At 35.1% G+C, this 17,058-nt stretch overlaps 1 protein-coding gene across 5 annotated transcripts in view; it reads right to left on the reverse strand.

Annotated features, from left to right (window-relative positions):
- Nucleotides 1–7,738: 7,738 nt before the first annotated feature.
- Tinag (tubulointerstitial nephritis antigen) overlaps nt 7,739–17,058 on the reverse strand; it is a 69,957-nt gene continuing 60,637 nt past the window's right edge. For 4 of the 5 annotated variants that reach the window (XM_045157209.1, XM_045157206.1, XM_004668204.3 and 1 more), the window contains 2 exons: nt 15,911–15,956; nt 7,739–8,053 (listed from right to left, as the gene is read on the reverse strand). In XM_045157209.1, coding sequence (XP_045013144.1) covers nt 7,919–8,053; nt 15,911–15,956 — 181 coding nt within the window. In that variant the 3' untranslated portion in view covers nt 7,739–7,918. The remainder of the gene's footprint in view (nt 8,054–15,910; nt 15,957–17,058) is intronic. The other variant, XM_045157207.1, reaches the window with a different exon arrangement.

Below are 17,058 nucleotides of genomic sequence, written 5' to 3' on the forward strand. Positions count from 1 at the left end.
TGTTTTAGGTTTAGGCTTCATCCTACCATTTCCAGGGCCCTTCCTACCACATGATTCCTCCATGCATATCACTTTTCCAAGAAAAACTGAAGGATTGGAGTGGATCAAGCTCATGACGGAAGATACAGGCAGTGCAACTGGAAGAGTGCACCTGCCCAAGTCTTTTGGAGCCCAAAAGATTTTATCACAACTCAAATGGACCACACATAGAGCTGCAGGATTTGGTGTTGCCCTGGTGGGTTTTGGTCTTGCTTTGGTGTAATATTTCTTTGCTATGCCTCCATTCATTCTTTTTGAACTTAGAATATGTACTATGTTTCGTTCTATGTTTGAAGTATGTAACTTCTTGTTGATACTATATCTGCTCACAGTTAGTAAATTGCCTGTGTCTCAAAAGAGACTCTAAATTAACACTTTTAATTTCTTTTTTTAGAACTTTCATATATGAATATATTGAAACCTGGCCATATTCACATGAGACATTCTATTATACCCCTACCTAAAGGCCCTCCTTAGTGGAGTTGAGGTTATTAATAATCGCCGTGGGGTCAAAAATGTGTCATTCGGTCCTGTCAGAGTACACCTTATCACCCTGTGGCTCTTACATTCTTTCTGTTCCCTCTTTATACAATGTTCTCTGAGCCATGGAGCATGGGTTATCAGTCTCCTCTGCTGCTACCAGCAGCCTCCTATTTTCAGCTTTGATGAGTTTTGAGACTCCTTTTTGCTTCCAGCCATCTCCTTGGAGGAGGTCTACAGGCCAGCAGTGAGAGCAGCACTGATATTTAATATGCCACTTCTTTTGTAATGCTTTCTAGGCCCTGGCAGATGTGATGGAGGTTTTCTTTTCATTCTATATTGACTGTGATATGTAAAAAGCAGATATTCTCATTACAACTGAGAAATCCATAAAAAGGTAAACAGATATTTGGAAGACTTTTTGATAGGAATAATATCTCCTTTTAACAAAAGAACAGTGCAAGTTTCCATCTAAAAATCTATGATCTTTCAAGCTACATGCTTCTGACTTGGTTCCCAATACTAAGTATAAATTCTCTTGCACTCAGGGGGTCTCAAATCCAATCAGTGAGCATTGATTGCCTCCAATAACCTACATGTCACTACTTACACCAGTGTTAACACATTGTCTGGCAGGTTGATTTTGTCCCTTTAAGAATATACTGTTTGCTCATTCTGTTGGTGACTTTTATTCTCAGCAGCTCACATGGCGCTTTCCAGCATGAAGAGAGCTAGTCAGTAGGGAGCTACCTTCAATCTCAGTCCCATCATGTTCTTGCCAGGTCCCATGACCTCATCCTGTGGTATCCTCAGCAATATGAATTTACCATTTAGTTCTAGGGGTAGCCAAAGTTCTTTGTAATGTCCTGCATTGGTTTGGGAGCTTCATGTACTTGCTTGTCTATCAGTTTACTGTGAGTGGTCGTCTTATTCTGACATTGAGCTATTACTGCAACAGCCTATGCTTTTAGCATAAAGCTTTCATTAGTCCTTGAGGGTACTACTGGCCAAGCTATCGCTCTCTCTCTGTGTCTGTATCTTTCTTTCTTTTGATAGTTTAAGACTTCAGATGAAGAAGGATCCCGATTTATTCAATACCATTCTTATACAATGCCATGGTAGTGCTACGTAGCTTCGAATAATCAACCACATTAGCTATTTAGAAGAATAGTACACAGTTTGAGATCATCATAAGAGAATATTTCTAGTATTTATTTATAACTTCACATTGTAATTTGTATGACACTTGCCAAACAATGCAACTATCAAACTCATTAAATGTCACATAAAGAAAATAAGCTTAGGGCCTGAGGGAATGGCTCACTGGGAAAAGTGCTTGCTGTATAAGCATAAGGGCTTGAGTTTGGATCCCCAGCATCCACATAAAGCCAGTCACAGAAGTGCATGCATGTAATCTCAGTATTGGTGAGACAAGAGGATCCCTGAGCTGGGCTGGCTAGCTTGTCCAGTCAAATTGGTGTATCTCTTTCTTTTTAAGAGTTATATTTTTAACTAGCTAATAAAGAAGTAGGTGTGCATTATACTGATTCATATCATCATTCATGTTGTGCATCTCCCCGCTTTCCACCCTCCCTTATCCCTGTGCCCTCCAGACCCTCCCACCCCATGACTCTCTGCTTATCTGTCTGCTATCCCCTTCGCTGATCTGTTTTAGCTTCACCTCTCTTCAAACCTCATTCTAGCTTTCTAACAATTACTAGTGATGCTTACGATAACTTAAAAAATAAATCAAACAATACCATGCTGGGATCCACACATCAAATCCACACAGAATACTAGATATTTTCAGACCTAGGTAAGCTCGCTTAGTATAATTTTATCCAGGTCTATCCATTTTCCTGCCAATTTTGTATTTCTTTACCACTGAGTAGAACTTCATTCATTGTTTATATGTACCACATCTTCGTTATCCATTCACCAGGTGATTTATGGGCATCAGGGCTGATTTCATTTCCTAACCATAGTAAATAGACAAGCAACAAACATGGCTGAGAAAGTACCTTTATAGGACAGCATAGAACCATTAGGGTATATGACCAGAAGTGGTGTAACTATACCAAATCGTAGGTCCATTTTTATATTTTTTGTGGAACCTCCATACTGATTTCCACAGTGGCTCCACAAACATGAACTCCCACAAATTCCCCACACTGTTTGTGGATCCTATTACATAAATTCAACATTGTTGGCCTTAAATGTATATATAGGTATCAATAAAATAAGAGCAAACTCCAATATTCTACTCTTATCAATATATAATTCAGAAAAATCAATGAATAAATATCAGGATTAATTTATAATACATATCAAATAGATTTTATATACAGCTATAAAATATTCTATCCGACAGCTGCCAAATACACACTTTTCTGTAGTCAATGGTGCTTTCTTTGTAGTTGATCATATTTTAGGCCTTAAACCATGTTTCAACTAATACAAACAGTTTAAAATAATTTGGGGGGCTAGAGAAATGGCTTAGCAGTTAAGGGACTTGCCTGCAAAACCTAAGAACCCACGTTTGACTCTCCAGGTCCCACAGAAGCCTGAAGCATAGTGACACAATCACCCAGCGACACACATGTACACAAAAGGGGGCAGGTGACAAAAGGGGGCAGGTGTCTGGAGTTTCATTGCAGTGGCGAGAAGCCCTGGCATGTCAATTCTCTCTCTCTCCCTCTACTTCCCTCTTTCTCTCCAATCTCTCTCTCTCTCTCTCTCTCTCACACACACACACACACATACACATATAATTAAAGGCCATCCTGTTGGGCTTGTCTCAAAATACACTTTTTTTGTATCCTACCAAGTTATAATAAATTAAAATTAGAAAAACACAACAAGAGAAACTGCATGGACCATATGAACTCAGGAAAGTTCATCATCTACCCTTGATTGAACAAAGAACTTAAGATTTTAAATTTAGACCCTAGGCAACTACAACTTACCCTACCTCCTGGATATATTAAAGAAAGTCCTACAAATTTATATTTGTAAGTGTTTACATTAAAATCAGGGAGAAACTCAAATAATATTATGTCCTCAGCAAAACAAGAACAAGACAAGCCAAAACTCAAGATAGAAAGAAATTATAAAATCAGGGTGGAGATTAATGAATGAAGACCAATAGAATCAAGTAAAAAAAAAAAGAAATCAATGAAACTAACATCTGGAAAACTCTAAGCAAGTTTGACAACCCTTGAAAAACCTAACTGATTATAATAAAGAAGAGTTGATTAATAAAACTAGAGATAATAAAGGAGGCATTGTAATACATACCAATAAAATACAAAAGATAATTAGAAAATACTTTGAAATCTTATAATCCATAAGCATGGAAAAGCTATGTGAAATTCATAAATTCATCAAAACTTATTACCACCCAACATAACAGAATGCTGACTTCATGTTCAGGCCTTGTGCAGGAAACCACTTCTGGTATGGATTCATGAGTGCATGTGTAGACACCAGAGTTCCACAGCACTTTTCCCCACCATCCAGGTCATATTCCCTCCATTTCATCGTCTGTGATGTTCCCTGAGTCCTGGAGGGAGGATATATATGTCTTATTTAGGGTTCACAACACATTAGTCACTTACTTTTAGTATTTGACCAGTTATGATTTTCTGCATAAACCACCTTCCACTGTCGAATACATGAAAGAGAGACAAAAGAGAATGAATGAAAGAAAGCAAGCAAAAAAGAAAGAAAGATCTTTCTGATCAGATCTGAGAGTACAACTTATCTGTAAATATAAAGATAAATATTTAGGAGGCAGTTTGACAAAATTCTGTTCACCAATACAATAATAGTTTTGTTTTGTTTTGTTTTTTTTCACTAGTGTCTACCATGATCTTTTGACCAGATTTCCATGCCAGGCATGTATCTTTCCTGAGGAACAGGACTCAAATCAATCATAGAGTTGTTGGTAATCCCTGTAACATCCATATAACTATTGTTCCAATGGGCACTTCTTGCCTAGATGGTCAGTATTGTAGAATACAGGATTCATTACGAGGTGGCAACATAGATGACTTTGCTAACAGTCTGCCTAGCTCCTTCTAACACTCTGTAAGGTAGGCATCAAGAAAGAGGCTTCTCCCACAACTCCCAGCATGATTTCTGTAAGTCTCAAACCCCTCAGGTATAGCACCATATTTAGCAATAACATCTTAACTTTCAGTCCTGTTGGGCAGCCAAGAACATGACAATAGCCTGTAGTATTTTGGGGCCTCAAACATTTCCCAGATCAAAAGCACAATACCTAACCTTGACATTGTTTGATAACCCACAGCTATTAGGAGCATCATTACCCCTTGTGTAGGGCAACTTTGTTCATTCTCTTACTATTGTTTTCTATTTATAGGTAGTCTTAAGTTTACTAAAGAGCAAGTTTCAATGGATTTTTTATATCTCCTAAATTATACATACCCTTCCCCCCTGTTTCTCTATCATCTTTCATCCTTCATTCCTGCTTAATACTTTATAACCCTAATGCCCATGAGCCCACATGCAATGTTTTCATATCACTTTTATTCCACCATATTTTGCTCATATTACTTCTCAGCCTTAGCCATTTTCTGAGTTTCTGTCCTCTGACACTCCAAATTGTTCACCTCAGTCTGGAAACTCTGAACTATGATGAACATATGTGGGAAAACATGTAACATCAAGGGCTGGAGAGATGGCTTAGCGGTTAAGCGCTTGCCTGTGAAGCCTATGGGCCCCGGTTCGAGGCTCGGTTCCCCAGGTCCCACGTTAGCCAGATGCACAAGGGGGCGCACGCGTCTGGAGTTCGTTTGCAGAGGCTGGAAGCCCTGGCATGCCCATTCTCTCTCTCTCCATCTGTCTTTCTCTCTGTGTCTGTCGCTCTCAAATAAATAAATAAATAAAATGTTTAAAAAAAAACATGTAACATCTGTTTTTGAGGTTGAATGAACTCACTCAATGTAACTTTTTATTGTTAACATACATTTTCAAGAAAAATATCATCTTTTAATAGACACAAGAAAGGAAATCACATGATCATCTCAATTCATGATGCAAAGACCTTTGACCAAAACCAACATCCCTTCATGGTAAGATTCTTAGGAAGTTTAGGAATGGAAGATGTACATCTCACTATAAGAAAGATTATATATGCCAAACTTAGACAAAATTATGCCAACTGAAAAAAAATTGAAGCATTTCCATTATTATCAGGAGCAAAGCAAGGGTGTCCAGTTTCTCTATTTAATCAAGTCAATCTATTACCTGAAATACTAAGTAAAGCAATTACAAAAGGATAAAACAAAATGGATACAAATAGGAAAGGATGAAGTAAACGTGACCTTATTTGCAGATGATGTGACTTTATATGTACAAGAGTCTAATAAAGATTTCATCAGAAAATCCCTAGAACTTACAAACCTTTTTAGTAAAGTGAGAGGATAAAGAATTAACACACAAAACGTCCCGCAGGCCAAATACTTTCTGCATGTTTTTCTTGATGGTAAAAGCAGTTAAATGCTACCATTATTCTTTCCAATGGCATCCTCTGTTGCTCATGTCCTCTAATACTATGCACTCCTTGCTCTCAACCAGGAGCATTTTCTCATCATTTCTGGTAGCAATTTTCTGTACCATTTATTTTGTTGATGCCAGGACAAAATACCTCACCACCAGCAGCTTAAGGAAGCAAACGATTCATTTCTAGCTGGGAAGTGTCTTATGATGGAGAAAGCATGGCAGGAGCAGTCACACCAGCAGAGGGTAGTAGGGAGCGAGATAATGGCTCACGGGCCTGTCCTGTGACATCTCAAGGCCCCAGGTCAGCTTTGCTCCCACACAGCTCCACCTCCAGAAGGTTCCACAACCTTCCCAAACAGCTCCACCAAGAGTTGATTACAAATATTCAAACCTATGAGGGCTATTTTACATTCAATCCACCACACTAAGGTGAGGAGTCACTATTTCATATATTTTCTAGTGCAGAACTAGATGAATAGAAACTTCTAATAAAATTACAATAATTAATTATGAACACAGTTGTAGACATCAAGACTTTTTGCATTAATTTTTCATATTTTCAGCATGTGTGGCTTGTCTAATCAAAACTTCTTTAGATAAACAGCATAAAAATTCCCACACTGAAAATCGAAAGGATAGAATACCTAGAAATTTAGGCAATTGGCTACCTTACTGTTGCAATTATAATCAGGTATACTTACCACCCAGTTTTCCTTCTTCATTTATTTATTTTTGTTTGCTTTGTTGTTTTGGCTACTGATGAATTGTTCAAATAGTATATCTTTTCAAGCCATTATTATGCTGCTGTTTTTCTCTAAATATTGAAAAATGGAATTAAAATTTCATGTAAATTAATGCAGATTTAGCTTATTTTTCACAAATCTCAAAGATTGAACTGTGAAATGGTTAAGATAAAAGTAGATTTTTTTCTATTTAATTCATGGAATCATGTTATTTCTATTTTCAAGGGTAAATATAGTATTCTTTATAAGTCACTTTTGTAGTCAATTTTATAATATACCTTACTGGCTTTCCAAAATAAGAGGGCGCTTATGTCAAGATAAACCTACTCTTTTCAGCTTCTAAACTTTCTCTCTCTTACCAGTGTGTCTACTTCGTACAACATTACACAGTACCAAAATAGTTAGTTGCCATGGAGTTCCTTTTCTCCTGTCATCAAACTACATGTCAGATTTTAGACAGATTAAATAAGGTTTTAAATTATTGAGGGAACAACTAATGATCAATTTCTGTTGTTTTTCAGCAAAAAAAAAAATTGTTTTCAGCAAATTTTACATTTAAAGATCATTATGCTCCTGCCATGATGGAGCACATCTTTAATCCCAGAGTTGAGAGGCAGAGGTAGGATTGCCATGAGGTAGAGGGAGTTCCAGGTCGGCCTGGGCTAGAGTGAAACCCTATCTGGAAAAAAATAAATAACAAGTCAACAACAACAATATATAAACATAAAGAGCATTATTATGAAGAAAGGAATATCATAGAGATGACACATAAGTCATTTTCCAATTTGCCTTTTGTTGTAAGAAGTGCTTTTTGGCCCAGTACAGAACCACATCATTTTTATGAGTGTATGGCAAGAAATTTTAATTCAAATTCCATCACAGTATGAATAATTAAATGTAAAAGGACACTATTGCACAAGAAAAATGAACACAACGTTGGAACTTCAAAGTTATTTAGCAACTCTTTCCTTTATTAATGTTTTTACATAGTCAATAATGTAAAGACAGCAGAAGAACAGAGAACAGTCTATGTGCAATGAAGAGGAAAAGTCGCCACCTTGAAGGAGAACCTCACAAGATAACTCAGTCATGCAGTTTCTTAAATGCATGACCTTATGGAAATTTAATAGCTATGGTTCATCTGAACTTGTCAGTTGGCCCCAAGCAGCGATAATCAACTTTTCAATGTCAGATTCATTTACTCCTCGAAGGATCCTAAAATATCCATTCTCTCCCCATGACTTTCCCCAGGAATTTGCAACTATCTGTGGGGAAAATAAAAAGAACAAAATGTTGAATATCATACTTTGATATTTTTAATCCAATCTATAAAAGCATAAAAGCACTCATATGCAGCTTGGATTCCCTGTGTCTTTTAATACTGTGTTTATTAGAAGTAGACATTTTCTAAACAATAATCAAATATTTATATTACTTATATTACATTAATATTCATATATGTGCATATGCTGACACTAGCCATCATTGATACAACTTAGCAATGTGCTTCATAATGATGGATATTTACTATGTGACCAACTTTGTGCTAAACATCAGAGACCAAAAAGAGATAATATTACTAATTTATTATTCTGTGTTCTGGTAATTTATGACCTAGTGAAAAACAGCCAAAATAAAACAAGTGTCCCGGTAGAAAAGTGCATAGAGTGAGTGCTATGGGAACCAGCATGGATACTTCTCACTTAGGGTAGTTGAGGAAAGATGTGAAAGAATTACCATGTGAGATGCATAGTAAAGTCTCAGTACAAACTGATCAGATTACACTGGGGGTGGGGGCGGTCAGGGCATCCTGCTAAAGGGTCATAAACACAAAAACATGAAGTAATTTATTGAAGTAAATAAGTTGTGATGATTATATCAAAAGATGGAGGCAAAATGAGGTGAATATGACAACCAGCCATTGAACTGCTCCCAGCAGAAAATTTATATTCTGATTAGATTACCTCCTCTGGTAAGAGACAGATGAATTTGAGAAAGTAAAGACAGTGTTATGAAACCAGCTTGCACTTTATTCCTGTTTGAATTTTCTGGTGCCTTATTTACATTTTTTTTGAGTTAGGATCATGTAAAGTAGAATTCACTCAGTACTATATACTGGTCTCACTCTCACTCAGTAGATGAGGTTAGTCTTGAACTCAAATATTCCCACTTATACGTCTATTACAGTACCAGAACTGTAAGACATGCATTACCATGTCTTACTGATAGAAAATAGAGAAAGTATTTGATAAAACTCCAAAAAGTAACCTCTTAGTTGGATTTATTTTTCTTTTATCCCTTTTTGAATTTTGGGGATAGTTATAAAGTTAGGATCGATTCAGAATGTCACCTAGATCTAACACTTCAGTGAAAATGTCCACTGTGAAAAATAAAATAAGTACTAATGGAGTATGCAGAGAGCTTCATGGAGACTAATGAGGCACATAGAGGGGAATTTATTGACCACAACTAAATGCAGTGGAGAAGCCAAGATTAAACTCTTGACCACCGCAGCTGCCACACTAGGCTCCCTTGCCAGGGCATATGTCACGGACATTCTCCACACATATGCTTTGTTAAGCCTTTGTGTTTGTCTACTATGTGTGAGAGGGCAGTTACCTTTAGCTTTAGAAACCGCCATGACCAACAACAGCTTTAAGAAATGGTCAGTTAGCAGCATTTCTTAAGATTTGGCTGTTTCCTCAATCTACCCTGACACTGGAAAGTAGCCCTTTCAAGGATGCTTCTGAACTTTTAAATTCAGTGTGCCACTTCAAAGAAGGAATGAGCTTTGAGTAGCTGGAAGCAAGACAGCAGTAATATGTGTGTGAGTTTATGCAGCAATGAGCTAAATTTCAGTTTTCACTTGTTGTAGTCAGCTCCAACGTGTATACTACCGAGATATAATTATAACACATGCACACATAAACACACACATACACACATACCTTCCAGAGACTAGACGAAAAAAGCCAATTAAGATCAGTCACAAGACAAGACAGATTTTTAGGAAAATTAATATTTTAAATTATGATCTTTAGCATTATAGGTCATTCCATTTAAATAATACATTACTTATTGTATTAATTTAAGAAGACTATATGAAGATATTTTTGGCAAATACAAATCTATATGCTAATTATACCTAACAATTTATTTTCAAGAAAGGAAAAATAACTACAAAGAGTGTGACTTTGTAAATTAAGACTGAGAAAAGGCAACTTAGAACATGTCTTTTGTTTATTCATTTTTTTCCTTCCTAATGTCATTTTTCCTTTTAAAAATTGAATTTATTTGTACATAATTATTAAAACCTTTCATTGAGCTATGTGATGCAATTCCATCTGTAAAATATATTAACCTTAACTGTACAATTTAATGGATTTGTAGATGAGTTAATGAAGTTTATTCTTGTGTCCTATGTTCCTACATGCATGATACAGGTCATTTATAACAGCCTAGAACATCTCCCATGTCACAATGCTGTCAATGTCCACTCTGTCTTGTCCCTCCGGTCTGCCTCTGGTTGATTCTTAGAGCAATGAAATGATGCAGTATGTCCTTTTAGGTGTCTGGTTCTTCTAATTCAAATGCCTGTGAGATTCATTCATGTTTGGGAATATGTAATTAATTAATTCATTTCACTGTGCACTTTAATTATGTGTCTATGTACAATTTGCTTATTCATTCTCCTGTTGATAAACAATGAACATAAGTACGCATCCATCAGTACCCTGAGATCTCCATTCCTACTACATTCTGACTCACGTATCGGATTATCAGTTATTCTAATTTCGCCATCCTAGGGTATATGTGGTGATATCTTATTATGATTTTAATTTGGATTCACCAAAAGATGAATAATGTTGATCTTCTATTCAAATAGCTGTTGCCTAATTGTTATTTCCTCTTCTGAGAAGTGTCAATCAATGATTTTGGTTTAACATTTTATTGTCACATTTGTCTTTCTACATATTTGTAAGTAAAACTTCACATATTTGACAGATGAGTCCATGCTAAATTCCTTTCTGGTTATAGAAATAAATAATGTATAGATAGATATACGGATATATGACAGATATATGGATAGTCTAGCTTGCCCTTTCTATCTCATAATATTGTCTTTTTTCAAGGTAGGTTTCTGCTCTAGCCCAGGCTGACACGGATTCACTATATAGTCCCAGGCTAACCTTGAACTCACAATGATCTTCTTACTTCTGTCTCCAGAGTGCTGGATGAAATGCATGTTCTACTTCACCTGAAAATATTTTCTTTATAGAGGTAGTTTATAATATTGGTTGGCATTTTTATTGAACTTTCTTTTGCATGCAATTTAAGACAACTGTGAGACTTCATTACTTTGAAAATTTCAAATTATCTTTGCATGTATTTTGTGAAGTATAATTTACATAGATGGATTTTTGTATTTGAAACAATCTTCTGTTACTGAAATAAACCTCACTTGGTTAATATGTAGTATCCTTTTAATGTCTTCCTTAATTTTATATTTAGAAGTTTATGTTCATAAAAGATACTGGCCTGACACTTTCTTTTCTTGCATTACTCTTGTCAAGTTTTGTTGTTGCTAATATGCCAGATCCTAAAATAACTTGGGGATTCTTCCTCATTTTTTGTCCCTAAAAGAGTTTAATGTAACATTGATTTTATTTGTTTCTTCAATGTTTGAGTAAATCAACTAGTGAAAGCCAGTTTCTTTTTAAGAGTTTTTAATATGTCCATGTTTGTCACATCATTCAATAACTAGAGTCTTTCTACTTTCATGTTGTGTTTGTTGTGTTGCCCAGGGATAGACAATGCACATTTCATATCAGATAGCTAACATTGTATTGCATAATTGCCATCATATTCTATCATTTACTCAGTATTAAGCAGTATCCCTTTCAATTTCTTTTTTCTTCTAGTCTTCCTGAAAAAATATTTTCAAAGAATCAGCTGTTCATTTTGTTACATATTTATTACATCTTTACATGCCTTTCTGTTAGTTGCTGTTCTATCTCTATATATTTTCTTCTATTCATAGTGTGTCAATTATCTTCTTAAAAGCAGATTTAAAACTTGTTTTAATACGCTAATCTTACATTGATATCTATAATTCTCTAACTAAATAACATTTTTTAAATTTTTATTTATTTATTTATTTGAGAGCGAGAGACACAGAGAGAAAGACAGATAGAGGGAGAGAGAGAGAATGGGCGCGCCAGGGCTTCCAGCCTCTGCAAACAAACTCTAGACGCGTGCGCCCCCTTGTGCATCTGGCTAACGTGGGACCTGGAGAACCGAGCCTCGAACCGGGGTCCTTAGGCTTCACAGGCAAGCGCCTAACCGCTAAGCCATCTCTCCAGCCCATAAATAACAATTTTTATGACATAGTATAATCTATATAATTTCAATCTTATGAATTTATTGAACATAAAGATTGGCATAATTTTTCAAATATTTCATATGTTTCCTGAGAACACATGAGCCTCAATACATGTTACTGCTATAGCATTACAGTAAACCATCTTATAGTGTTTCCATTCTTCTATATCACAGTTAGCTGTTCTCACTTTAAGATGCTGAGTAAAATGTAAAGTATTCATTGATTCTTTTGTGCAATTTTGACTTTATATTTTTATAAATATTATTTAAGTTATGGGGTGTCTGAAAGGTTTTGTTTTTCCTTTTTTTGATTTTTTTTTTTTTTGAGGTATGGTTTTAGTCTAGTCCAGGCTGACCTGGAATTCATTATGCAGTCTCAGACTGGCTTTGAACTCATAGTGATAGACTGGCTTTGAACTTATAGTGATCTTCATGCCTCTGCCTCCTGAGTACTGGGATTAAAGGCATGGACCACTATGCCCAAATGTCTGAAAATGTTTTAATTTTGTTTTCATATCAAAGAAAACTGACATAAGGCACAAAATTCTAAATGGGCAAGTATATCATCATTATCATTATTTCTATTATTTCACTCACTAAGCACCTTACTATTGTTGCTTTATTGGTATTTTACCTTCTTTTTCTACATTAATGTCACTCATTTCTTGACATTATTTTCTGAGACTTTTGCATAATATTAAAATGTATCTATCTGAATTTTTCTTTTCCACTATTTGATCACAAAATTCCTGGGGGTAATTTTCATGATTACTCTTGACTAGAATTTATGAAAATTCCTGAACTGGAGTTAATATCATTTAGTTTTTTTAAAATCTGGTCATAAAGGGCTCAAATATGAATTTTGTCTTATTCACTTTGTCTCTTATCCTTCTTAGACTGAATCATATTTGATTATACCTCACTCATCTCTTCATGATACTCTGGATTTGTTTGTTGCTCATTCCATTCCCTTTTCTCCTGTGTATTACAATGTGGATGTGTCATATTGGATTTCATTCATTCTTTGTGTTATTTAACCCATACAAGTGAGGTATGACATTCCCAAATTCAAAAGTTCACTTTTTGTCCTTGAAATTCTCTATTTTCATCCATTTTTTATACATTGTTTCATGGTAGCTATTTTAAAACTTTCTTCTCAAGAAACATATATTGTTTGTATTGATAGCACATTTCTCACTGGTCATTTTTCCTCATTTGTCTCAATTTTAAATATATGCTGGATTTTATTTTTATGCTAAATGAAAACGCTGGTATTGGTCTACAAAAGTTTAGCCTTTTATAATCTAGAGAAAACATAATGAGAGACTGGTTATTATGGTATAGTAAAAATTAAATTAGGTCAGAGATGGGAGAAGTTGTATCAAATTCTGTTTTCAAAAGACTTCAAGACCTTATATTTGTTCTGTTCTGTTCATAGGACTCTAAAAAGCTGTGTGTTTTGTCCTATCCTTCCATTTTTCCCTCTTAGTTTATCACTCCATTCTGGTTCTCAGGGATTATCCCCTGAGAAGAAATTGCTGCATGCATTGGGTTCCTGTAGATTCCAATTCAAGTGAATTCACATTCTCTTAGACCTTATCCTATTATAAAAGCAATTGAATGCAAACCTACCCAATATTCCCAATTATAAAAGTAGGTACAGATTGATTCAGATCCCTAATTTTTCCAACAAAACATAAGCTTGAGGAATCATGCTGTTGTTTTCTACTTAGTAAAATTTCTGAGTTATTGTTATCTGTTATATTTTATTCCAAACTGGAAGCCATCCAATGATTTTGATACAAAATAGGTTTATGTCATAGGGCTATTTGAAAATATTTTAAACATCTTTATGTAGATATAAAAGTAAAAGCTAGATTTATCTTTCTGGATGATTTCTCAAAGTCTTACTCTTGACAATTCAAAATACACATAATATAATGAGAAATGTTTGCCTTCGGTTCTAGAAATAGTACTCTTCATATACCCCAGCAATAAAATCTATAGCCATTTGTCTAGTGAATTGATTAGATCTATGGGTATAATAAAACGTCGCTTATCTCTTATTTTCCCAGATGAGTCAAAGAGTTAGACAGCAGACAAGGTCCTGATTTAAGTTCTAGATGGCAGGGTGTAATCTCCCTTACTGTTTTCATGACAGAGGGACAAACCCCAGTATTAAAAAACACTATCTAGAGTTTATCTAGCCATTGTACAGAAATATTGATATTCCCGAAGGCTAGGGCGAGAATATAGGACACTTTCTGCCTCATCTTACTGGAATAAAACTTTTTTTTCTTTCCTTGGACAAGGAGGCAACTACCTGTGTCTTCTATGTAAGTGAGGAAAAGTAATAAGTTTTCCATCTCTCAGTACAAGATGTACGCTGTTACTATTGAGAAAAGCTTGCCTCAATTAAAATCACATCCCGTGAATTATGTAGATGTGCAGAAGTTATACTGTATTTGGCATTGTCATTCCTGCTGTTGATTTGAATGGGTATCATTTAAGCAGGTTTTCTTCTGACCCAGGTGCTGGCTCGTGTGTGTGTGTGTGTGTGTGTGTGTGTGTGTGTGTGTGTGTATACAGGTGACATAATGTCAGATGCTTCACAGTTGTTTCCAAAAAGATTTAATGGCACTCAACATTATATATTTTAATTTTATCACAAGTTTTGCATAAGAAAATTATTTTGTTGACTTGATGATTTGTTTTTTTTTTCCTGAAGATATAATGTGATTGTTATTTCTGGACTCATTCAATGAGCATTTATATCCCACTGTGCATTTGTTAATGCTTTATCCCTGGATTCCATAGTCAGTAAGGGAAATTTCATACTAACCTAAGATGGGTACACTCAGTAGAAAAAGGAAAAGGAAGTGAAAATGTATGATTTTAAACAGTACTACAAATTTACTGAAATTATTATTTCCCAAGATTACAATAGAGATAAATTTTGCCCTTATGTATAAAATAAAGTTTCATTTGAAATTTTTAACTTTTTATTCATTTGCAATCAGAGAGAGAGAGAGAGAGAGAGAGAGAGAGAGAGAGAGAGAGAGAGAGAGAGAGAATGGGTATACCAGGGTCTCTAGCCATGAGGGAAATATTTTTAAAGCTTATTTAGGTATAAAAGAGAATCATTTTGTTTGAAAGCATATCTTCATAGATAAACCAGGTAGATATCAAGTACAGCAAGATCCTTTAGCAGTTGATATTTGTTAGTATTTTGTAAAGAAATCTACTAAGAATCATTCTGATGAGTCATATATCTAGTAGTATATGTTATAAGTGCCAAAAATCCCTTTTAGCTTATAGGACATATGCATATATATATATATGTATTATATACATACATACATATATATATATATATGTACATATATATATGTATATATATATATGGTTATAATCAATACATGATACTAATACAGCAAAGACCTCCAGCTAATTGTGATGAATACATATATGAAGAAAGTCCAAGCGTTACTTTAACATCGATAATAGAACAACAGTTGTCCTATTGAGTCTCAATTTGTATCCTTCTTTTACAATATGAAAAATCAGACTTGAGAATATTTTTTGTCCTAAATATGCATGATTGTAATTAACTTTGTGTTATCAAAGCACCAGTGTATGGACAGTGTTCATCATTTAGGATGCAACAATTTGTGCCGCGGGAAGAGGAAGAACAGATGACTGGCCTCATGGAAGGACTTCAAATTGAAAGCGTAACATACCCAAAATTTTTCTTTCTTCCCTTGTGCTCCTCTCAGTGTGCCCCATCTAAGAAACAATAATAATTATTAGCGCAGTGCACAGTGTTTGCTTTGCAACTTGGAAGTATGTAGTTTCTTGTCATTCCTGTATTTTTATAATTTTTCCATGTGCCTCAAGCTGTTTTATAATATAACATCATCATTATGCTGCAGCAATGTGCTTGCATGGTCTTTCCTTTCTACCATAAAGTTACCAATGTGCCAGAATTGAATCAGCAATATCCAAATAATGTGAAATAAAACAGTGAGTAAAGGAGAGAGGTCGTAAGGCACAGAGATTTTAAATTTAAGCCATCTGTTCATCTAGCCCTCTGAAATCCTATCCAGAATGAGAGACGAAACAGCCACAAAATTACAATTAAATAGAATATGGAAATATACATAACAGAGCCGGGAGTTGTGGCACACATCTTTAATCCCAGCAGTCGGCAGGCAAAGGTAGGAGGATCACTGTGAGTTCAAGGCCATCGTGAGACTTCATAGTTAGTTGCAGGTCAGCCTGGGCTAGAGTGAGACCCTATCTCAAAAAAAATAAAATAAAATAAAATAAAACACATACACGCACACACATTCACACATAATTTTTCAGATGTGAAAATTGGTATAAAATATTCTTATACACATATTATTTATATGTATATGTCTAATTTTTATACATACAGAAATGAATGCTAGATGCCCAATACTATTGCATTTTCAATGTAAAAAATGACAGCTCTCAAAGAAACAAACACTCCATTTTTTGTATATCATAGTTAATTAACCATAGATAGGTATTATTTCCATAATCTATTTAGTGATATGTATGTAGATGGTTGTCTGATACCACACATTAAAAAATGTTGAGCCAGGAAATGTAATTCTCATTATCTTTAAATTTTTTAATACATTTTATTTATTTATTTATTTTTATTTTATTTTATTTTATTGGTTTTTCAAGGTAGGGTCTCACTCTAGCTCAGGCTGACCTGGAATTCACTATGTTGTCTCAGGGTGGCCTAGAACTCATGGTGACCCTCCTACCTCTGCCTTCTGAGTGCTGGGATTAAAGGCGTGTGCCACCATGCCTGGCGGTTTTATTTATTTTTTTATTTGCAAGCAGAAAAAGA

This window comes from Jaculus jaculus, chromosome 8 (assembly GCF_020740685.1).
Source record: "Jaculus jaculus isolate mJacJac1 chromosome 8, mJacJac1.mat.Y.cur, whole genome shotgun sequence".
Taxonomy (NCBI): domain Eukaryota; kingdom Metazoa; phylum Chordata; class Mammalia; order Rodentia; family Dipodidae; genus Jaculus; species Jaculus jaculus.